Source organism: Gorilla gorilla, chromosome 13 (assembly GCF_029281585.2).
Source record: "Gorilla gorilla gorilla isolate KB3781 chromosome 13, NHGRI_mGorGor1-v2.1_pri, whole genome shotgun sequence".
Classification (NCBI taxonomy): domain Eukaryota; kingdom Metazoa; phylum Chordata; class Mammalia; order Primates; family Hominidae; genus Gorilla; species Gorilla gorilla.
Genome location: NC_073237.2, coordinates 122777598 through 122801475, shown reverse-complemented (window position 1 = coordinate 122801475; position 23878 = coordinate 122777598). Strand labels below are relative to the sequence as shown.

General features: G+C 46.9%; 1 protein-coding gene and 1 pseudogene across 1 annotated transcript in view; both read right to left on the bottom strand.

Moving 5' to 3' along the window:
- Positions 1-23878, bottom strand: part of MVB12B (multivesicular body subunit 12B) — a 179450-nt gene that overhangs the window by 74777 nt on the left and 80795 nt on the right. Inside the window, exon 7 of the mRNA XM_031014731.3 lies at positions 9056-9150. Coding sequence (XP_030870591.1) covers positions 9056-9150 — 95 coding nt within the window. The remainder of the gene's footprint in view (positions 1-9055; positions 9151-23878) is intronic.
- Positions 4041-4118, bottom strand: LOC115935897 (uncharacterized; annotated as a pseudogene).

Below are 23878 nucleotides of genomic sequence, written 5' to 3'. Positions count from 1 at the left end.
GTTTATAAAATGTTCTTACATACCCTAGATCTTCACAACAATCCAGGAAGGAAACGGGCATTACTGCATTGTTTTAAAGGTATGGATACTAGCATTGCCCAAAGTAGCATTGTGCAGGGTCCTTGTACAGTTCTAGAGGATGCTAGTCACATATTTTGTGCAGTGCACAACCTTGGCAACTGCTCACAGCAGCACTGTATGATGGCCAGTATGTGTCAGAGCCAAGATTCTGACCCTATGCTTCCAACCCCAAATGCCCTATCAGGGCAGCGGGCTTGCCCTCAGGAGCACAGGACAGGGCAGCTCTCGGTGACTGTTGAGTGAATAGAGTGAACAATCTTGCTCTTGTCTTTGCCTTTGTTTACCCACATCCTCCTCAATTAAAAAAAAAAAAAAGAGGGGAGCCTCCATCCTCTCTAAATATGGTCTCTGCCCTCTCACTCAAGGTGCTCACAGGTGAAAACTCTCCAACAGAGTAGTGTGGGGTAAAACAGGAGAGAGCGTCAGCAGCGGGAGAGGAATCAGAAAAGCCTGATGGAGAGGCAGCTTGGGAGCGGCCTTCAGAGCCACAGCCAGGGACAGAGAGAAGAGAAGGTGGTGAAATCTGAGCTGCTGGAGTGGTGGGGCAAGCATAGCGCAAGACAAAGGCAAGGAGGACGCAGGGAGCGACCCAGGCTGGTGGGACACGGGTGGGGCTGGCTGTTGACAGCCCCAACACCAGGCAGGTGAGGTCTGAGGTCTGAATGAATGCAGTCAGGCTGTGGCGGGGCACAAAGGTGTGATCTGAGGAGCAAGGGGACCAAGGAGGTCTTTGGAGAGATGAGTCAGCTACCTGGGCAACCGGGCTGAGGCTAGAAAAGCCTGGTCAAGGAAGAGAGTCAAGTAAGGGCTGGGCACCAAAGCCTGATACCTGCCAGACTGCAGCCCAGAAGGCCCGGGCCCACGGCCTTCTGTGGGCTCTGCATTCTAAGTGAGAATGCAGGTGTGCGAAGAGAGGTCCCACGCTTAACACTCAGCTGCAGAGGACCTGCTGGGGAACTGATCCTGACCATGGACTTCATCTGGAGTAAGATGACCCAGAGCCCAGCTCAGGGTTCTCAGGGTCTATCTCTCTGTGAAGTCCAGGAGGAGTCACTCGCACTGCAGAAAACCTCCAGGAGGCAGGAGTTCCCCAAGTGCCCTGTGTGTCTGCCTGCACACGCTGTTCATTAACTTCAGTGACACAGCCACCGTGGTGGATGTAGAAAAGCACATCCAATTAGCCAGGCCTACATGAATATTTGCACTCTTAAATCTTTTGCATTTCGAAAGGGTTAAAGCTTATTATTAGCATATAATTTACAGTCCTTTCTCCCAGGAAAGGAATAATGCACAGTAAATGCCACATTCATTTTAATAATACATGTTACAGTCTGTGCCCAACATCTGCACAAAGGTAAAGGAGACAGATTTTTTTGACATGTCCCACTCTGCCATCTAAACACAGGCTTTTTGTTTCTTAAGTGACGGAAGGTTTAATCAAGAAAGCAGGCAATTCATCAATCGAAACAAGGCAGTGTGCGTGCGCCTGACAGCACACACATGGTTGTGTACAGAGCAAACCTGGCCACCTGTCAGCCGCACCTTTTACATCAGGATATACAAATACACCATGCGATCAGTTCCCCATCCGCTCCCATTCATTTCTTCTTTTTCTTATTCTATTTTTCTTTATACTTGATTTTGTTGTCAGTCAGGGCAAGAGGAGAGGGATAGACAAGGGTTCTTATAGGGGATGATAAAAATGGTTCTTATAGGTGATGATAAAAACGTATCTGTCTTTAAAATGACTTCTTTCCTCCTTGGTTCAAGCACAATTATTATAAATATCTTTTCACTTCATTCAGGAATTTTCCCATATGCTATTATCAGTGGCTGTGCCAAACTGATGCTCCTGTCTCAGATCTGGGGCAACCCTCCCATACGCTCACCCACCACTGCTTGAGCCAGTTGTCAGTGATTATGAAAATCCTCTGTGGAGCCAGGGAAAATTCTCAGGGAAGCCGGGGTCAGAAATGCAATGCCACCCCGAGCCACGAGAACATATCCACTGAAGACAAAGGCCACAGGGACCCCTGTGAAAGCAGAGGCTAACACTACTCAGGGGCTTGCACCAGAAGACAGTGGCTCTTTCCCTCCTTGGTGGTTATCAGGAACACACTCACTCAGCCCACACACTCACCCGAGCACAGGGACACACACTCACCCAAGCACAGGGAAAAGGAGAACCACAGGCACATGGCACACCCAGAATGTGGATGCAAATTCTGCGGCATCAAACCATGAACATTACAACATGCCAAGCAGTTGTGTTAGCACACCTGACACAGGAGAGAACAGCGCTTCTCAAGCATCCTATTGTTTGAGTCTTTTACCCTTCATTTTCCCAACCCTGCAGTGCTTCCTGATCATTAAAGGATTAAGTTTATTTTCAATTTTCCGGGTTTTTTTTTTCCTAATTGAGAGACAGAAATCATGTAATCACTGCAAATGAAAGGAAAATATGTTTGGAATTGTTTGGTATGCTGTAGATGAGTTTTTAAATGATCACATTGTAAGATACACATTTTTTTCATCATAAGATGAAAAGCTGGTGGCAGAAATTTTATCCAATTGGATGAAATATATAAATCATGAATTTCATAATACTGATAATTAAATGTCCATCTTCCAATTTAAATGAGGACTAGATTAAAACTGCATGGAGAAGGCTGATATTCAGAAATCATTAATTATTTTTAATTGCTTTGTGCTTTCCTACTCCAATGTCAGAGCTACATGGCTCACCCACGGTTCTGAGTTACAGATAAAATCCTCCTTCTCTCTGTACAAGGGGCCATGATCCAAACTGATGAGATGATGGACACTGACTTGACCACACCGACATCTTTCCTGGTGTCAAACATCCTGAAAGCGGGGCTGGTTTTTAAAAAGCAAACAGCTGTGGAGGGCAATAAGCTGGCTTTTCCAGCAATCAAAAAGAAAAGCAAAAAAAAAAAAAAGAAAAAAAGCTGAAGGCAGAGGAGTGGCCAATACACCCCAGTCTGCCAGGATAGATTCAGGTTACGGCTTCCGTCCTGGGACAATTGTGTGCCCCCTTCACTTTTATAGTCAGCCTAATGCTGATGGATAAATGAAGATGTCAGCGAGCCAACCTGTCTAGGTCCTAAAGAGGAAAGCAATCCTAGCCCCGCAGCTCACCGCACTGTGTGGCTTTGCGGAGTTTCTGCACTGTGGCTCACCCTGCATTCATGGGGGTGTTCGAGATTTTTTGGTCTTATTATATGCCAGTTTTAATAGGTATTTGCTTAATTTTACTATGTCAATTTTTTTTCAAAAGAGAAAAATAAGCTTTCTATGGTTAAAAACTGTGCACTTGGAGATAGAAATCAGATTACAACAACAAACACAACAAAAGAATAGGATGGTATCATTTCCCATCCCACAGTCCCGTTTGTTAAGCAAAACCTGCCGTAAGACAAAAAACCCTCCTAGGTTAGAAAAGCCGCACTGTGCTCTCCTTGGTGGCCCCTCTCCTTATAGGAAGCCTCTGGTACAGCTGTGAGCAGCAGGTTTGGGCAGGGGGTTGGGGAAGATCTGTCTTTCCTGACATTCCCCGAGGTCTCCAGTCCCATAAGGTGCCTGACACCCACCACAAGAACATTTCTTAAGAAACATCTCACTCAACTTTCAGACATTTTAGATTCATTTCAAACAAGTAGGTGTCCCCCCAATACATGGAGATATATATATATATATATATATGTATAAGCTGTTCTTATCGAACTTACAGTTATAATCATTGAAAAGCAATTGTTACATTGTTTACAGCATTTTATGGAGCCCTCTTCCCCCCCCCAAGGTGGTAAATATTTATATTTCTCTCATTCATGTCCAGTGTTGTCTGAGACGTCTACTAGCTTTAATATGTATCCATAGGACTAACACTTATGTGGCAATAATGTGGGAAAGTGCAGAACTAAAGAAATAAAGAAAACAAGAGCACTCATTTTGGCGGTAGAGGTTTTTTGCTCATTTTGTTCAGCTTTCTAAGGAATGCATATGTGGGAGTCAGCGCTGACCCACGGGACCCTGTTTATGAGGAAGGACAGCTCTTCGGGCTTAAGAGAATAGTTCAGTTCTTCCCAAGCAACTAGCTTGTTTCTCTCTTATCCCTAAGGGACAGCCCTCTGCCTCAGAACCTAATCTAGATATCCCCTGCACACAGCCGCACCTACTTTCTATCCTATTTCCATTCACTTGTGTTTCCTCACTTCCATTTTCATTTGGCTGTATGTATTTTTGGAGCTACCTTAAATCCTTTTGGAATAGATGAAAGAGAAATGAGTGAATGGGCAGACATCTAAACATATAAAAAATTCCAAGAAAAAAAAAGGTAGGGTGCTACCATTTGGGACTAAAATAGAAGACTTTTCAGGAAAGATAAGATGTTCTTAAGAAAAGTAACAGCCACTAAGAGTCCTGACCAGGAAACTCAGGGGTGGGGTTGGAGTAGGACCTAGAGAAATCAACATGACCCGGAAGAGGGCCCTCCAAAGAGGTAAGATCTTAAAGGCATGTTCGAAAAACCAAAGGCACAAAGCTACAGGGGTCACACCAGTAAGACCAGCACCAGGAAAGCTACAGTCAGCAAGGTAAGAACTATCAAAAAAGGTTGTTTTGAAATATTTTGTTTACAGCTAGAAAGAGTAAGGATGAATAGCACCCATGGCTTAGGAGTGATGACCCTAACCAGGCGTTGGCAAATGTTTTCTGTAAAAGGCCAGAGAGTAAATATTTAGGATTTCTTGGCCATCTGGCATTGCCTGCACACACCTAACTCTGCCATTGGAATGTGAAGCAGCTATGGACCATTTGTAAAGGACTGGGCATGGCTGTGTTGCAATAAAACTTTATTTACAAACACTAAAGATTTTCATATAATTTTCACATGTCCCTAAATATTACTCTTTTTATTTTTGTCCAACTATTTAAAAATATTAAAACCATCCTTGGCTTGCAGGTCATACAAAACAGGCCGTGGATGGGATTGGGCCATGGGCTTTAGTTTGCTGACCCTAACCCAGATGGGTAACAGAGTGAGCCAAGCCAAGCGACCATCATTTTATCCTTTTAGGGAAAACCATCTTCAAAACCCTACAGAGTGACACAATGATGGGGGACGTGAAGAGCAAGGAAGGCAGGGAGGTGGCTGGAGCAGCCGGCTGCTTGCCTGCCCAGTCCACATCCAGAGGGCCAGCAGGACGTAAAGGATGGTGCTGGAATTACAGACAGTGATCTCTGAGGAACTCGAGTGAACAGGTGATTTCAGGGGACTGCATAACAGGGAAAAAAAATCATATTTTCTAAAAGGGACAATAAGAAAATTATTGATCTGTGGTCTGGAAGTGCTCTGCAGTAAACTTTGAAAGCATAGACTCATGAGTGCTCAGGAGAAAATGGTGATCCTGCAGGCAGGCAGGGTTTACCAAGGACATGCCACACTCACATCAAGTGTGTATTTTTTCTTACTACAAAAGCAACACGTGCTATTATGGAAAATGAGTAACTGCAAAGAGGCCAAAAAAAGATGAAAGTCCCAAGAAAACCACCATAAACACTTAGATGTGGACCTTTCCAGACCTTTAGATGTATTTTTTGTTAATTTTAAAAAATTAATTTTTTTAAAGAGACAAGATCCATGTTCCCCAGGCAGGAGTGCACGGCTATTTCCAAAGGCCATCATAATAGCGCATTATAGCCTCGAACTCCTGGCCTCAAGGGATCTTCCCTCCTCAGTCTCCCAAGCAGTTGGGACTACAGGCATGCACCACCACTCCCAGCTTAGACGTAATTGTTAAAATGAGATCACTGCATATTCTGACTTGTTACCTGTTTTTCTTTCCACTTAACAATATTCACATACATCTTTTAATCTAAGTCATCACTTCTAGATGGCTGAAAAGTTAAGGTTACTGTATGGCTGTTTTGTAATTTAAGCATTCGTCTTTGTTTGGGGCATTTAAGATCTATCCACCTCCCACCCCTGTCTTGAAGTATTATTTTTGAGAAGTGGCGGTGCTTATCCTTGTGGATAAATATTTTTGCACATCTGTATTTTCTAGAAGATACTGCTAGGACAAGTGTGAGGATGGATGCTGGCTTTGTGGCCGTTTGGATTAGGGTACAAGAGAGCAGAGTGCAGGCCACAGGCATCTCAGGATTTCAGCACTGAGTTAAGAGCTCCTCACCCCACTTCTGTGGGCAAGAGAGAGATACGACTGGACTGTGTAGAACAGCTGGCAAATTTTGGTCGGCAGAATGCACAGTGTCTCAAATTGCTGAATGGATGTGAAAGAACAGGAAGACAGAGCCCTGCTTAACGAGGAAGGATCTCACAGGGATGGGTGGGCTGGTAGGAGGTGGTGGTCCCAGACACCACAGGCATTCAAGCAGCAAAATCAGGATGACTACCTGGCCCAGGGTTTTGGGAGGGTACTCCTGTGCAAGGCAGACAGGAGGCTAAATGATTCCCTTCGTCTCTTCCTTCCTTCCACGACCACATCATGAGCACTGCTTTGTGCCAGGGATGGCACTACATATCGTCTCCACTGGTGTCTCTTGCAACTCTGTGCCACATCTCACCCTTAGCAGGCATGATGGGAGCCAACTGTCTTAGTGAAAGATACAGGAAAAGGAATCTACTAGCAGGTATGCCACTGAGAAAACATTTAAAAGTTAATATACTTTAACAACCATACATACACATTAAGTGTGGGCTGTTTTTCAAATTTCTAATTACACTGTTTTGAAACCTACTTATCTTAGGAAGGGATGGAACACTAAGGGAGCAGTAATCGAGTGTCTTCAGGAGGGACACAGAGCCCGCCAGGAGTCTGCACCAAAGGCTCAGCTCCTGAAGTCTGCAGTGAACCTGTGCCAGGGCCAGTTCAGAGGCAGAACGGTTTGATGATTCATTTCATTATCAGCAGAACTCCAGCTATCAAGGCATGGGTACTGGGCAAGGGCTAGGGCCTGGGGCACACTTTGCCTTAACTGTTTTTGGAAGAAACCATTGGAAACCCTAACTTCACAATACCAAACTGAGATAGGCCACTCAGTGCCAAATACTGTTCATATGGGGGTAAGGGAGGTGGTCTCTGCTCCCTTCTAGCCAGAATGACTCGCAGGCAGGCTGCCAGTGGGTGGGCGGGCAGCCTTCCCAGTTGTACCATAGTTGCCCAGTGCTGAGCTTGCAGGCCTTATGGAGCCAGCAGGTCCTGCAGGGTATTTCTGGCAGCAACACAACAAAGCGGTCCTGGACCCTGGCAGAGCAATTTGGTGCTTGCAGCCACTGAGGAGGCCTGAAATTGCCTGCTGCCGTGGGCTGTAGCCTCAACTACCTCTGTTTGGAAGATAAAATCCAATTGACTGCCACTTACATAAATGTAACAGGAAGTTTCTGAATGGCTTCCCCTGTGTCTTGAGGCTGTTACCTTGGTATTGCTAAACTAACAGCTGAAATGAACCCAGACAACACCTCATCAAAGCTGCGGGGCGAGGAAGCAGCGGTCCAGAGGCAGACAGCAGTGTTCCTGCCAAACCATAGGAGATTTCACTCTGTGGCTCTTTCCTGCAGAAACACCAACAGCTGGGAAAGCCATCAGAGAACACAGGTAAAGAGGGTGTAGCCAAACGCTGTGGCTGGAAAAAGATTTGCGAGCTGCAGAAAAAAAGTCATCCGTTTTGATGGAGCTTCCCTTGTGTGCATTCTGAACGGGGGCGCCCTGCTGGATTCCACAGGCCTGTTCTGCACCTCTATGCCACTAAGCATCTGGGGAAATATTCAGCTTTTCTACAAAATAGGTCATCTTTCCACACTTGTTATGCTCCTTGTCGACTCTGCTGAAATAGCCACAGCACAAAAGAAATTCTCCCTGGAGATGCTGTTCTTAGACAAACACGTTCCCTCTCCCCTTGGAGAGCCTGGCTCCTGCAGTGGAGCCAGGGATGGGGGCTTAAGAACATCCCTGTTCCTCCCCCTCTCAGCAGGAATGTCACCCAGAAATGGAACAACTGGCTTTTGCTTATACTTCCAAACCTATTAGGGAGTGATCATAACGAGAAAAACTAATACTGACAAGAATTATGCCATTGTTCTATTTCATCTATTTAGTAACCTGTAGTTGCAATTTTTAGAAAAAAGATTACCTTTTAAATAACCGATTCATTATGGTACATGAATGAATGCCATGTTCCTGTGTTCAAAATGTCACTCACCATTAAGGGTGTGTGCTGGTAAGTGGCACCGATTTGCCACTTTCCCCTTATACACAAACACCCCTCACTGGCGGCCCAGGATAATCGGAGGCGAGTTTGTGGGTTTCCTCGGCTCTTAGCAAGTCACCTGCGCTGCCAAGCACCTAATGAATCTCAATTCTGTAATAAGGCTTGTAAGTTTTCCCCTCCCTGGGTGAAGGTGAAAAGGAAAACTAGGACTGATGAAGTTCCTGCCAAGGTAACACTATCAATTTCAAGGCCGAGTTCAGAAACCACAGACTCATGCTCCAGGGGTGTGAGGGGAGACCGCCAGTGTACCCGCTGGCCACAAACCTGGCTGTGAGAAATGAGAGGTGAGGACAGACTTGGATATGGGAGGGTGAGCCGACCAGGGCTCAGCTCGGCGCTGCTCCCAAGGCCCCGTGGGAAGCCTGCCCGGGTCTGGCAGGTGAACAATGTGGCGAGTATTCTCTGGAAACCTCCCTTCAACCCTGTGAAATCCACACATTGTTTTTCATCATTAGTTTCAAAACATGCTGAGTATTTGGCCCTTCTCTAAGTGCTGTGGCGACACAAAGGAAAGGGAAGGCCTGGTCCCTGCAGGGAACAGGTCCCCTGCAGGGAAGAAAAGAGAGGTAAGGCAGATAGATCCCACGAGAAGACAGAGAACATGTGGAAGGAGGTGGCGCCCGGGACACAGACTCTGTGGCTGGCCTGCAGCAGCGGCTCCACATACCTGATATGGCATACAAATTGGAGTGCTGGTACTCGTAGTCCGTCCGGGTGCTGTTCCTGCCTCGGAAGGTGGCAGGAAGTGTTAGGGAGATGTGCCTGAGGAAGAGAAGGACGAGAGAAAGGAGGTTACAAGAAGCATTCCCCAAGACTCAGGAAGCACTGACGCCATCAACAGCTGAAATGCAGCACAGATCAGCGGGCAGAGCAGGTGCTTCTGGCCAGCGCCTCCTTCTCAATCAAGCATAACTCCTCCACTGGGCTCAAGTCCTCTCAAGGAATTTGGAAGTTTCTAGACATCAGCAGCCACCCTTTTTTTCCATACTAGAAAGGACATCCAAGAGGAAGAAAGTGTGTCCCAAGCCTTACAGCAAGCCCAAGGGACTCTACGGGGTGGCAGTTTGATCCAGATCTCTGCCCACTGGGCAAAATGCACCAGCAGGACCGTAACAACCCAGGCGCTGAACACCAGCCTTGGTTTATTCCAGGAGCCATGCAAGTGCTTCCATTCCTACACCGCAGGGCTGCTGAGGATCACTGCACATGAAGCGCTTTGTAAATAAAGGTGTTGGGAATTATTATTGCCATATGAGTCCAGGAGACTAATGACCTCTGAAAATCAGGATGGCACATTGCTCTCAACTTCTATGTCTGTGTGTTCCCCCTCAGGCAGCGCACACAGTAGGTGCTCAGGAAAGCACCTTCTAGACAGATACAGCACAGTCTTTGATGGCTCAGGTGTGAGTCATTAAAGCTCACAAAGAACACTCAGCCTAAGTGAGCATTTAGTCAAAAGTAAACAATCCATTTGGCATGGTCACCAGCTGCCTGTAGTGAATGCTGAAAAGAAAAATTAAGCGAAAAGGAAAATATTTAAAACCCAACAGGACTGGGGGAAAAAAACAACAACAAAACCTCTTGGTGGGACAACTGGGGGCTGTGTTGCAATAGCTCAGGAGCCTAACCTGTGGCCACACCCGGACATTTCCAAAATGGAAGAGACTGCTGGAGGGAACACTTATCACATAAAGTAAGTGGTCAATTACTAGGTGCCTTTTTCACACAGCACATGTGTGACCTTCTAGAATGACTGCTGTGCATAAACACTCCTGGGAGGGCCAGGCGCGGTGGCTCACGCTTGTAATTCCAGCACTCTGGGAGGCCGAGGTAGATCACCTGAGGTTGGGGGTTTGACACCAGTCTGGCCAACATGGTGAAACCCTGTCTCTACTAATCCCAGCTACTTGGGAAGCTGAGGCGGGAGAATCGCTTGAACCTGGGAGGCGGAGGATGCAGTGAGCTGAGATCATGCCATTGCACTCTAGTATGGGCAACAGAGCAAAACTCTGCCTCAAAAAAAAAAAAATAAGACTCCTGGGAGGAAAGGCTCTCCAGGGAGGGGATGTTCCCACAGGTCCAGGATTGAGCTGGAACCGGAAGGAGCCTTCCAGGGGCAAGATGAGCACCAAGGGCTGTGAAGGTATTGGGTCTGCCAGCCACAGAGTGATAGCCCATGGCGGACACTCAGCCACAGCCCAGCCAGGCTGAATCAGGCACCAACTGTACGCTCAGGGCTTCGGGGAACCAGCAGACACATGCACTGTAAGTGTGTCCACTGGGTGCACTGGCGTGCATGGAGGGAACCTGAATATTCTTTGTTACTGCTGCTAACTAAGGGTACAGAGGTGAGCTCCCTCAGCTCAGGCTGCAGGGAATAAAGCAGAAACAAATCACAGTGCAACGTGACATGTGCTCGGAGAACAAGAAAAACTGAGTGCTGGTAAGCATGAAAAGAAGGAACAATATATTCTGTTAAAGGGAACGGGGCTTCAGGACCCCTCAGGGTGTTATGGGAGTGAAAGGCACCCACCAGGGAGTCAGAGAGAGCCAGCACTTCCTCATAGGGTTAGGGCACACATCGGAAGCAGAGCTAGAAATGCAGGCAGGGCCAGATGGAAAGGGCGCCAAACACCATTACAAGAGGCTTGGGTTCAAACTCCTAGGTTGGAGTTCCTAAACTCCCATCATGGCATTAATGAAGGCGTCAGTCACCTGGGAACTTGCTACAACACAGACTCACAGGCCCTGAGCCCGGGGAGTCTGATTCAGTGGGCCTGGCCGGGTGCAGCCCAGAAATCTATTTTTAACAAGCTCCAGCGGTGAATCTGAAGACTGGCCAGGTCTGGGAACCCTGCGAGGGTGAGGGGCAGCTGCAGAAGGGTTTTCAGCAGTTGATCAATATCTCTGACCACAGCACTTAGTCAATGAAGCTGAGCAAACAGAAGAGTGAATTATCGACTGTGGTTGTGGTTGAGCAGAACTAAAATGATGACAGGTGACCCTGCTGAGAGTGTCACCAGGTGCCAGCCCTGGGAATGCAGGTGTCACACATCCTCCTATGGCTCCTCACAACGCCCCTCGAGGCAGGTATGGGAGCAGCTACACAATATGCGCGGCCCAGTGCGTGTTGAAAACATGGGGTCCTTATTCAAATGCTATCAAGAATTTCAAGATGGCAACAGCAGAGCATTAAACCCATGGTGGGGCCCTTCTGAGCACAGGGCTTTGTGTGTGTGACTAAAAGGATCCAGGGTAGGTGCTATAACTGTACTCACTATACCAATGAGGGAATTTTCAGGAGCCAGGGAAGTATTTTGCTTCATGGCTGCCAGACTAAGATTTCTAAGCCTCCAAAGCCCTAAAAAGGTGCACGCAACCTAACTAAGGATGCAGAGCGATCTGTGCAGTGCGGTAAACACTCCAGGGGCTAGAAGCATTCAGGGAGGCTCACAGAGGAGGCAGGAGCATTAGCAGAACTTTGGGAGCCAGGTGGACGTGGATGATGGCAAAGAGGCCAGCCAGGAAGCAGAGGAGAAAATGGGGCCAGCCGAGCTGTTGGGTGGTCAAATATGCATCAACACAGATCTGTGGGGGACTCAGTGGTGGCAGGACAGGCAGGGGGACACGAAAATATCCATAAAGTTACCTGAACACTTGCTTACAAGTGTGATCATCTCCTATGGAAGGCGGGAAGACTCAAGTGCTATGAAGGGCAGGGTAGGAGAAGGCTCCCTGGAGGAAGGGACATTGAGGTGGGAACTGAAGATAGGCAGAAATCAGAGAGATGCAGCAGGGAGGAGGGGTGAGCACTCGAGGCTCGGTGGGGAGTCTGACCTCCTCCAGACTTAGGAGGAAGCCAGGGTGGCCACGCCTAGAAGGCCAGGAAGACGGTGGGGCCAGGCCACATGGAGCCCAGCATGGGTTCTGCCTTTCTCTGGAATGATTTTTAAGCAGAAATGTGCCAACATCCAATTTACAAGTTCAAAAGCTTGCCCATCTGTGGGACAGTGAGGAAATAAAACTAAGGCGCCAATGTGGATGGGAATGGTAGCAGCAAATGATCATGAGCCTACAATTATTCACTATCTACTTTGTGCAGAGACTTCATTCCTGTCGACATGACTTGCCACAGACCCTCTAAATGGACAGTTTTGGGGAAATTTAGAACTTAAAAGAAATATATGAGCAATAACAACCATAAAAAAGTATATGAACAACAGAGAAATCAAGGGGCCCGGCTCTTCAGCTGCTCCATGCAATACTGATGTCCGGGATCAAACTTCCTTGTCCCTCGGGGCCTCAGATTTTGCCTGGCTTGCCCTGCAACTCAACCCCCGCCCCAGGTTCTCTTCCCTCGTTGGAGATGATTCTTTCTGCCCACCACCCCCCACCCCGCCAACTCCCACTTCGTCTCCAACCTTTGCAAGGTTGCTGTTTGCAAGGGTGCTGGCTTAGCTGTCTTCTCACTCCGTACACTTACACATCCCCGGCACACCAGCCCACCTTCCAGATTCTGCCTCTTGCCACTACTTACTTCCCCTCTCCTCCAGGAAGAGTGGAAGTCTTGTTAATCTCTGAACAGGCCTTGTTTTTCTCATGCCTAGGCCTGATTCTTTATCCATGCCACTCCCTCTTCCTAGGAATCTCCATTCTTCCTTACTGACTCTCCAAACTCCTATTCATACTTCAAGATCCCACCCAACCATCCCCTCTTTGGAAAAACCTTTCCTGGGCTTGCCCCAGACTGGATTGGTTGCCTGAGTGTCTTCTCTCACCCCACTCCAGGTATCACAGTACACTTTGGTCATCTGATATAAACCTGTCCCCTAATGTGATTGTGACCTCCTCAAGAGCAGGACCAAATATCATCTATTTTGTACTTCATTTTCTGGGACAATTTTTTGTCACAGGGTAGACAATTACTGACCATTTGTTGACCAAATCAAGTGTTGTAGTTGGCTCACTAAAACCCCTGGGTTTCTTTTTTGACATGAACTGCTGCTGTTAGTCTCTATCATTTCATTTCTCCCTGTGTGTATTTTCCCAATTAGACTCCAGGGGTCTCTGTTTTATACCCTGAATCTCACCTCTCTCCATTATGGAGGAAACCAGGTATGGGTAAGAAGAAATCAGCAGCAGCAGCAACCAGGAATTTACAAGAGGGGAAAAAAAAGAAGTTTTCTGTTCATATATGATAGACAATGTGTGCCTGATGCAGCAAATGTGAAATTAAAAGAGGATTCAAGTCACAGGCTGACTGTATTTTTTGCAGAATAACTGCTCAGTACAGTAGGGATCTGCTGAATTGAAATCAGGTTACTGAATACTCCAGCTAAAGTAGCTGATGCAAGAGTGGGTAAGGGACGGCAGTCAGAGAGCAGCAGGTGAGAAGGCCCCCTGGGCAGAGAAAGCTTTAGGGAGAAGGGCTCCTCCCTACATGGCAAATAGCTTCCCCTGCATTTCTGCTTCCACTATTCCTGGACACAGGAAGCAGGGGACATGGGGACAGGACAGAAAGGCACATCAAGGCTTCCCATTAATGAGAATGAACAGTTTGGGCCCCAGGGACAGATTACCTGTGGTTAAACAGGACAAGTCACCTGCTGAAGGAGAAGTGGCCCAGGGGTGCTTTGGTGTCAGATTAGCCTGAAAGTGAGAGACAAGGACGAAGGCTCTGCCATCAGCTGGGTCTCTGGCGAGATGAGATTCCAGTTCCCCAGCGTGGGGTGGAGCCCCACCTGCCAGGACCTGGGCTGGGGGTCCTCAATATATCACCCGGCCTCATCCCCTCAACAACCTTTTTAGATAGGAGTAATTATTCTCATTTAACAGAATAGGAAACTGAGGCCCTGAGAGGTAAAGTTGATGAAGGGAAAGCTGGGTATTAATGAAGAGGTCAGTCCATGTGTCCTCCGGAGGTGGTTATTGCCATGTTAGAGTTACCCCGATTCAGCTTCACTACCGGGTATATAAAATGAGACTACTCAATCAGGGCCACAGGGTCCCTCCTGAAGGCCCTTTTGAAATCAGTGATGGCAGGGACATGACATCTCTGCCGCTCACTAGCTCAGTAATCCCGACAGGTTACAGTGAACTATACAGAGCTGGATGACCAATGGCCCGATCGCACACCCAGGGAGGCAAACCAGTTGTAGTGGTTGAGGGCAGTGCCCCCGAGTCCGCTGGATGTGGGTCCAAATCCCAGCGCCAGCACCAGGAAGCCACATGGCCTTTGGCAGGGGTGTGTTGCCTCCCAGGGCACAGAGGGCCACCATGCAGGCAGGGTTGACAGCACGGAACCAGGCATGCATGAGCACATGCAAGTATGCGAGCTTCAATCCTACTCCCACTCTCCCCATTCTTTCCACCCTGGCATTATTTTAGAGTCTGGCTCATGAGGGCCTCCATGCAGCACCACAGCAGAACCCACAGGGCCTTTCCTCTGCATCAGGATGAAATCCAAACCCGCCCACGGCTGAGAGGTGCTGCCAGCTCCGGCCCATCCCTCCTTTCTGACCACGTCTTGTCCACCCTCCCTGCATTCACGTCTGCCAACCTCAGTAGCCGCTTTTGTTCCTCCAGCCCCTGCTCTTGTTCCTGCCTCAGGGCCTTTGCACTTGCCACTGTCCCCAGATCTCAGTGGCTGGCTTCCCTCCCCAGTCAGGCCACCCTTCTGAGGAGGCACCCCGCCACACTCTTATAACACCTGCCTCCTCCCTGTGGCGCCCTTCCCACTCTATCGGGCTGTCTGACTTGTTTTCATGTCACCAGAACATGATCTCCACCACGCCTTTTCTTCCCACCACATCCCCAGGGGCGAGAACAATGCCCAGCACACAGTGAGTGCTTAATAAATATTAGGGAAAATCCTCTAAGATTACCTACTACTTGTTGATCTGATTCTGACTTACGATTAGGGATAGTTTCGGGAAACTTCCAGGGAGCCTTGTCTCTTCTCTCCTCCTCATCCCCACGACTGGGTTGGTTAATGGCTTGGAAAATGCAACTATTTCTGATTCACGATATTTTTATGTAAACAATAAATTCATCACAGCACTACTTATAAAGCCAAAAACTAGCATCAGATGAACAATCAAACAATGGAGGACTGGTTAAAAAATTGTGGTACCACTGTTTCATGAAATATTTGGCTGTCTTTTAAAATATTTTAGAAGACTCTTTATTGGTCAGTGCCTATGCCTATGACCACAGCATCCAGTGTCTATGGACTGGCATCCATAGACAGAAAGTCCTTATTTTTATGCTTGGAATCGTGGTCAGTTAACCCAATACTCTTTGGCTTCTTTCCCATACAAAGGCCTCTGGTTCATGAGAATAAACAGGTTGAATTGTCTAAGGAGAGACTGAAGGAAGGCCCCGATCATGACCCTGTACCTGGAGGAGGGAGGAAGCAAGAGATCAGGAGCTGCACTAGGCCACTGGCATTGGACACTCACCTCTTCTGCAGCTCCCAGCCAAGGGAGTTATAAGAATGAGTAGGTACTCGACAGCATCAAACAAAACCGAGAGATCGGCTGGGAGTGGGGGCTCATGCCTGTAATCCCAGGACTTTGGGAGGCCGAGGCGAGTGGGTCACTTGAACCCAGGAGTTTGAGACCAGCCTGGGCATCATGGTGAAACCCCGTCTCTACCAAAAAACAAACAAACAAACAAACAAAAATTAGCCAGTTTCATAATCCAGTCTCAAAATAAATAAATAGATAAAAATTAAAAAAAAAAAAAACCTGAGAGGTCCACGAGAATGATGGTGGCTGGTGCACTTATGGACAGCAGTTTCAGTGGAGTCATTTTAGTGGGCCCGAAGTTGACCACTCTGTAGGCAGATCCATGAGTTTAGATTTTAGGAGAGTTCATAAAGCTCCCCAGCAGACTAAGGAGAAGGAGACTCAAAGGCTCAAGAAACTGTCTCTACTTAGGATAGTGCCAGGAGGTGAAGGCCTTCTGGCACCTTCCCCAGTAGGTCTTGGACCCCTGGAGCAAGGGCTGTCCATCAGAGGACAACCATTTCTGCCACTCGACTCAAATGATGGATTATTATTCCAAAATCTGTTTGGTCACTGGAGAATTGTAACTGGAACAGTCCCTAAATCCTCGGGGAGTGTTACCAAGCTATCCTCCCCTTCCCCCTGCCCACGGAACTGCCCGGAGGAGACAGGGCTCACCGTGCTGCTTCTGGTGGCCATCACGTCTCTCTGCAGGAGGGATTGGCTGTTCTGTAACAAACAGGTCAGCAAGCACACACTGCCAGCGATGACGGCTCCAGCTAAATACATGCTGAGGGGAATTTCGTTTTTCCCCCAAGTCAGTCTTAGGCACCTTATTCAATTAACATGGCCACTAAGCTGCAGACAGCTCCATATAAAAGCCCTTCAGTTATAGAATATATTTTATTATGAGACAATAGTTGCCAGCACGATTTATTTCCTTTGATGGGATTCTGCTTTTTCCTTGTTAATTTAAATCTGTATTTCCTAGTGCTGATTCTAGGTCTATGTGAATTTTTAAAATGTTACCATTAATCTTGTGGACCCAGTGGCCACATATAATGAAGATGGTTCTGCCCAGGCAGCTGCAGTGCCTGCTGTCCTCCCAGACTGTCAAAGGGCAGCGTCGAGAGAGTGGTGACTAGCAAGGCAGAGGCACACTCATAGTCAGAGACAGCTGCCACTTTGATCTCCCAACCCTTATACACATACACACACCACACACACACACACACACACACACACACACACACACAACCAATGGGGTTCACAGGATTCCAGAAAATGCAATGAAAAGAGGATACATCCTGGCAAATACTGATGGTGACTTCAGACTTTTCCTCTGCCGTACTAAATGCTGGAAGACGACGCAGCCAGTTTTGAAGGTGAAAATAGTTGTGATTCAGCAATTTTGTATGACTTCAAGTTGTCTTTTGTGCAGGAAGACAACAGAAGATTACTCATGTCACCTTCTCTAGGAGAAACACTTAATGATACATTCCAGATGATTCGAATTTAATACTTAAGAAAGGGGAAGTAATGGGACAAAAGGACCAGCATTTATTCTTCCCTTTTTGGAATTTGAGGAAAGAACCTGAAATGTGGGAAATGACCTATTTAAGAAAATTTAAAAATATCATCAGTTGACTTGTTTACAGCGTGTACCTGTCATATGCATCTTATGATCCCTAACCCAATCCTACGGCAAGTTGCTGAGAGCACCCCTACTCCACAGGTGTCTCAGAGAGGCTCCACAGCTTGCCTCTCTGCTGGATACAGCTTGGACTTGAACATAGAGTATGCAGAAGCTTGGATTTGAATGCTGACGGGGCCAATTACACAATTCATGCTCTTAATTATGACGGTCTACTCAAAAACTGGAAATAATGTTACAGTGTCTGACTCAGAATGTTATGCAGACATAAAATGATGTTTACAGGCTTTGTGGAGAGGGTTGGAGTGAGATGCTCGGGATCTGTGTATGGAATATGATCTCAGCTGTGGAAGGAAAGGACAGGAACCAGGGCCTTGGGGCAGCATTTGTCATGGCAATGAACTGGGAGCAGCCCAATGACCATCAATAAGAGGAGGCTAATAAAATGTGGAATTTTCGTATAATACTAAAGTAGGACAGAACGAATAGATGAAGAGAGCCAGAGATTTTTCTGTAGAAATGGCCAACTCCCAAAGACTGGCTGTTAAGTAAAACAAAACCAAAAAACCAGCCAAGCAAAAACAAAGTTGCAGAATGATGTATTATAAACAATCCCATAAGACAATCTTTTTTCCATGGGCACACACAGCTAAGCTACAGTACAGCAAAGGGCTGGAGGGAGTAACTTAGAGGTGACTGAGGGGCAGGAGAGGCTCACGGTATTGACGACAGAAGCCTCTAAGGTGGGAGTGTGGATTCTCCCCACTGCTCTTCCATATTTTTTAAGTGTTAATTTTTTTGGATGAGAAATTATTTCTTTTAATCAGAAAAAAAGATGGCAAAAAGTAGGGGAACGCTTCTCAATGTGGTTGGGAGAGTAGAAGAGACACACGTATGAAAGCATCCAGCGTGGTGGTGCTTGGTGCTGAAGGGACACCTTGTTTTCTATATAATGTGTCTGCTGGTGGACAAAGACCAGAGGTCATATACAAAGGAGAGGAATGGATTGTGGGGGCAGCAGAAGAAATACGAAAAGCAACAAAAATCAAGTTAAGATAGGAGGGGGAAGAAGAACACAGCAAATGGCTAAATGAAATTCCACATTATTCCTGCAAACACCACTGGGAAGAAGTCATCTGTGACGCACAGCTTCTGTGCCAGGTGTAAGGACGTGCTTAATGAATGCCATTTAATGAAGAAAAAGGCTCTTATAAAACACCTGGCACAAGCAGGGTGCGGGAGTCACAGGGAAGGGGACCTTTGCTGCACCTGCTGGCATTTTAATAAGCACCTTCTAGAGCGCCCGCTCTCCAAGGCTGGTCAACGGTGTCAGAAAGAGGTCCCTGACCATTGCCCACACTTGCTGACAGTTTGGGGAACCTTATTTCTTAAAGACCATATGCTCAGGTATCGGATCACCCTGGAAGGTAATTAAAATGAATCATTTTCAGCTGGAAGGGCCTGACTAACACTCGAATCCTCCTCAGTGACTTCACAGCCAGGATTCCTGCTCCAAGTCCCCTGTGTTTCCCAAGTGAGGCTCTGAATTACGATTGAGATTTGTGAAGACCCAGAGATGTGAGGAGATATTGTAATTCTTTCTTGTAACTTGGTTCCGCTAAAACAGAAAGTCAGTTATTTTAATCACTCTAGGCTCTAAAATATTTTCAGTTGTGGTGATTTTTCTTTTCATGTTGATTTTGGAGCCAACCTCAGAGAGAAACCACCATGCGCAAAGTTTACTATCATTTGCCACGGTCTGATGAGTCTCTTTTTTGTTTCGTTTTGTAATTGACACCAGCCAAGACAAGTAAGGTTTTGTAAAACTTAAAAGAGACCTATTTCCTCTACAGTTATATTCACTATCTTATAAACCTTCTATGCCCAGACCTAAAACTTAATTCCAAGTATTACCCAATGAACACAGGCCCATCCCAGGGGAGCTGGACCAGTATCAACAGGCACACTAAGGCCGCTATAATTAGGATGTGGCGACTGACTCAGCGTACTTTTTTTATTGTGCTCCTACTGTGTGCTAGGCACTGCCTGGCACCGAGACAGTTTAAGAAACCAAATGAAACTTGTATCTTCCCCTTTAGGAATTTATCCATAAGTCAACTGAAACACGAACATAAATCTCCTATATCACAAAGTAAAAGCTCTGAATATCAAAAGATAGGCCATAAAGGACAATATGGTTATATGCTTCAATTTTAAAACAGTGGCATGAAAAAGAAATAACCGGGCGTGGTGGCTCATGCCTGTAATCGCAGCACTTTGGGAGGCCAAGGCGGGTGGATCACGAGGTCAGGAGTTCAAGACCAGCCTGAACAACATGGTGAAACCCCGTTTCTACTAAAAAATATAAAAATTAGCCGGGCGTGGTGGCGCGCGCCTGTAATCCCAGCTACTCAGGAGGCTGAGGCAGGAAAATTGCTTGAACCTGGGAGGTGGAGGTTGCAGTAAGCAGAGATCACGCCATTGCACTCCAGCCTGGGCGACAGAGTAAGACTCCATCTCAAAAAAAAAAAAAAAAAAAAAAAAGAAATAACCAAAATAACAAACATCTGTTGAGAGTCTACTACAGGCCAGGCACTCCGTTAGGCCCTGGGAGGTATCCAGGGACATGGGAGCCATGGTCCCACCTGCAAAAAGAAAAGACTGTGGCTGGGGAGAAGAGGCCCGAGCAATGAAATAGTAATTCAAGAGTCTAGACAGTGGCCCAAGAGATGTCACAAAGCCAAGGACGGGCAACGGAGGCTCCGGGAGTCAGAGAGGTAGGAAATGGGATTTGACTTGCATGGCTGGGAGGGGCTTCCCAGGGAGGACCGCGTGAAGGCTTTGTTCCTGGAATTTTCACTCCTGTAATTATTTAGGACTATGGCAGTTACTACTCACTGGGCACTTGCACTGTTCCTCATGTTCATACACATCTCTAATGTAAACAACCCAGCAAGGGAAGTAGTACCCTATACGTGGGGGAAAAGTGGTTCAGAGAGGTTAAGTAACTCACCCAAAGTCACACAGCTGAAGAAAATGGCTGGGCTAGGATGCGCGTTCATGCTCTTTCCACCATGCCATGTTGCTTTACTGAGATGACACAGGGCACAAAGTAAGTGCAAACACAGACCTGTTCATTTTCCATTCAGGAAGCCCATTTGCCATGACCAATGTAACTCCAACCTACCAGGCTGACTGTAGAATGGGTTTTCCTCATGGGCAACACACACACACACATGCATGCATGCGCGTGCGCACACACACACACACACACAAAACCAAATCACTGTGCACTGGACAAGGGGGAAAAAAAGCTGCCACTGGAAGACGAAGGAAATCATAATTCCAAACTCCCCAAGTTCCTAAATGCATAAAGTACGTGCAGCTTGACGGCATATGGCGAATCAATTACTAGTTTAAATCTTAAAACAAAAACATGGCAAGTGCAGTGCAGAAATAATCAAGAACAACGGTTAGGTTTAGATTACAGTGGGCCACTAGAGTTTTGAATACAATTAATCATCATTCCAGGCAATGGGAAGCCATATTGACACTTATTCCTAATTTGAATATTTAATTAGGGTGAAGTTCTTCATCAAATTATCGCAGAACTGGGAGAAAGCCTGGAAGACTTACACAATTACTATCTTAACCCCTTCCCAGCTGCTCACCTGTGAACACAGCCATTCTAGTCCCAGCTCCGCAGGGGAGGTTGCCTGTGCCCGGTCTCTGATGCTGTGAGGTGCTGGAGGGGTGCTGGTGACTGGAGTTGCAACTGCAGCAGGCGGGAGCCACGTGGTGGCAAAGGAAAGGTCTAAGGGGATGCCCTGCTCATGCTTAGGCTAAGTTCTGCATTGAACCCTGGACACAGACAGAAAGCCAGCATGCATGGGTGCTCACTGGGCACCAGGGTGGTGCTTTCTGTGTCCCCCCCCCCATTTAATTCTCATGACAAATCCTGCAAAGGAGGCATTTCTATCCCCATTTCACAGAGGAAGAAACAGGCTCAGAGAGTGATAAAACTCACTCAAAGTAACACTGCCTGTGAGTGGTGTAAAGAAGGCCCAAGGGACACACACACACACAGTTACTCACCAAAAGTGATGACAAAGAGAACACGCAAAGGCCCACAAAAATGTTTTCGAGGCTGTATTTTGGATCATCTGCACCGTGTGGCTAAATCAAAGGAAAACCAAAACCCAGGCCTCCTCAACCACATTCTAAAATTTAACTCTTGGGTTCAAAATGCATCACTGAGCCCCGCCCCCACAATAGAAGTCACGATGCCGTTGTGGCCAGGGGCTCAGCAGAATGGTGGAGGTGGGGGCAGCAAAGCTCAAGGAATAGTCCCACAAGGCCGATTTGAGGCAAGGTGACAAGGTGGCCATCCAAACCCCGCAGAGTAGGACTCGAGAAGGTGGGCGCTGCAGGACAGGTGTCCTTGGGGAGGGGAACGTTTGCAACAGGACAAAAAAATATGAACTCTCTTTCTTCTTTCAAGATGGCTAAGGCTCAATGATAGCATTTAGAACTATACATCAGCTTGGTGATTACGTTTCCTTAATGTATGCCTTTGCTATCTGAAAAGACTTTTACTAACATTTCATAGATACCATGTGATTTTACATGACCGAAAACAACACATTTTGCCACATAATCTCCCCGAAGGACCCAGGACACGGCCAAGGGCTGAGTGCACACATGGGACTGGACCACGGTAGGTCCAGAGAACTTTCTGCTTCCAGCCTTCACCGAGAAGCCGAGAAGGAGGGACATCCTGATAGTTTCAGGTTAGCCATTTCTCCTTAAAAGCCTGCGACGGGTTCACTTACCCTCTTGTGGAAAAGGCTCCATTTGCAGTGGCCACTTTCAGCAGGAAGTGGATTGCCAGGTAGAAGGAGGGAGCCGCCCCAGCCCCCTGCCTGGGCCCACTGCAGGCACAGACCCCAGATCCGGATCCATCAGGTCTGCTCCTGGCTCATTCGTGGGGGGAGCGAATGGCATCGGGAACTTTGAAACTTTCCTTTGTATATTACATTAATCCATATAAGAAAATCTCTTTTAATGAGGAGTGATGTAGTTACAAACTCTCCAGAGCCATAATTAGAGCAAACTAATTGAAGTTGTGTTTTGACACACTTTCCAAATTCACGGGTGCCGGATGACATATTCACAACACTGCTGCCGCACAACCATGGCGACGGCAAAATCATTAGGCTAATAACGCTTATTTGCATTCTTATCATGCCGGCAGCTTGCCCTTAAATACTGTTTCCACTACTGCTCCTTTACTGTAAGTTTCCACCGAAAGATATTAACAGTAATTATTAGTACTTTAGTGGAATTTTAATGTTAAAGAATAACAATGTGCATTAACATACATTGAATGGCAATTCTTTTTCTTAACCACCCATCGGAAGGTTTGGGGGTTCTTCTTTGGCCCTCGCCCCAGAGCTCAAGGGTAACCAGACGCGATTTCAGCTTCATTTACAATTCAGGGTCCACACCCAGTGGGATCTGAAGTCGGGTTTCTGAACTATTCTGCTCCAAAAGTTTGATGAGAAAAATCTTTCTTTCTTTTTTTTAAGTACAATAAAATGAAATAGTTAAGGAGAAATTTTTTCCTAGCAGTTAAAAAAAAATCTCAATTTATAACACGGTCTTTGGTAATAACGCTAATGAATTCCAGGAGGACATGCCGTAGCCATTCCCTGTCGCCCCCCTCGCGGTGATTAAAGGCAGACGGGGAAGAACTGGGTTGCAAGGGAGTCGGTGGGGGTGGGGTAGTCTCAATCTGTCAATGTGGGGGCACTGCTTGCCACCAACAAGGCCAATTTTGGGGATGCTTTACTCAGACACTCACAGACAGAGAGGAAGACTCGACAGTTCTAAATAATGGTTATTAATGACACCCTCCTCTAAAGTGACAAATTACTTCTGAAATTTAGAATTGAAGAAGTATGAAGAGTGAACGTGTCCTATTGAACGTGACGGGAAATGCCGGCCAGCACACAGAGCTCCCACTCGTGTGCTGGGAGAAGGCCAGGGTCCCTCCTGCTTTGGGCTTTTGGCTGTTGTACAAGGCAGTGACCACAGCTACCTCTCCCTGACGTGTCTCCCAGCAGTTACTGTTGGTGACTACGGGCACATCCTGGCCGTAAAAACGCTTTTTGGGTGAGAGGCATAAAACATTAGGTGTGCTGTACCAATAAGTGAGACCTAGTCCCAACTTGGGGTTGGGCTAGATATTTGCTCAGATCCTAGGCTTCTGTAAATACCTTGGGGTCAAGCAAAACCACCACTACATCACTGACCACTGATAACCCAA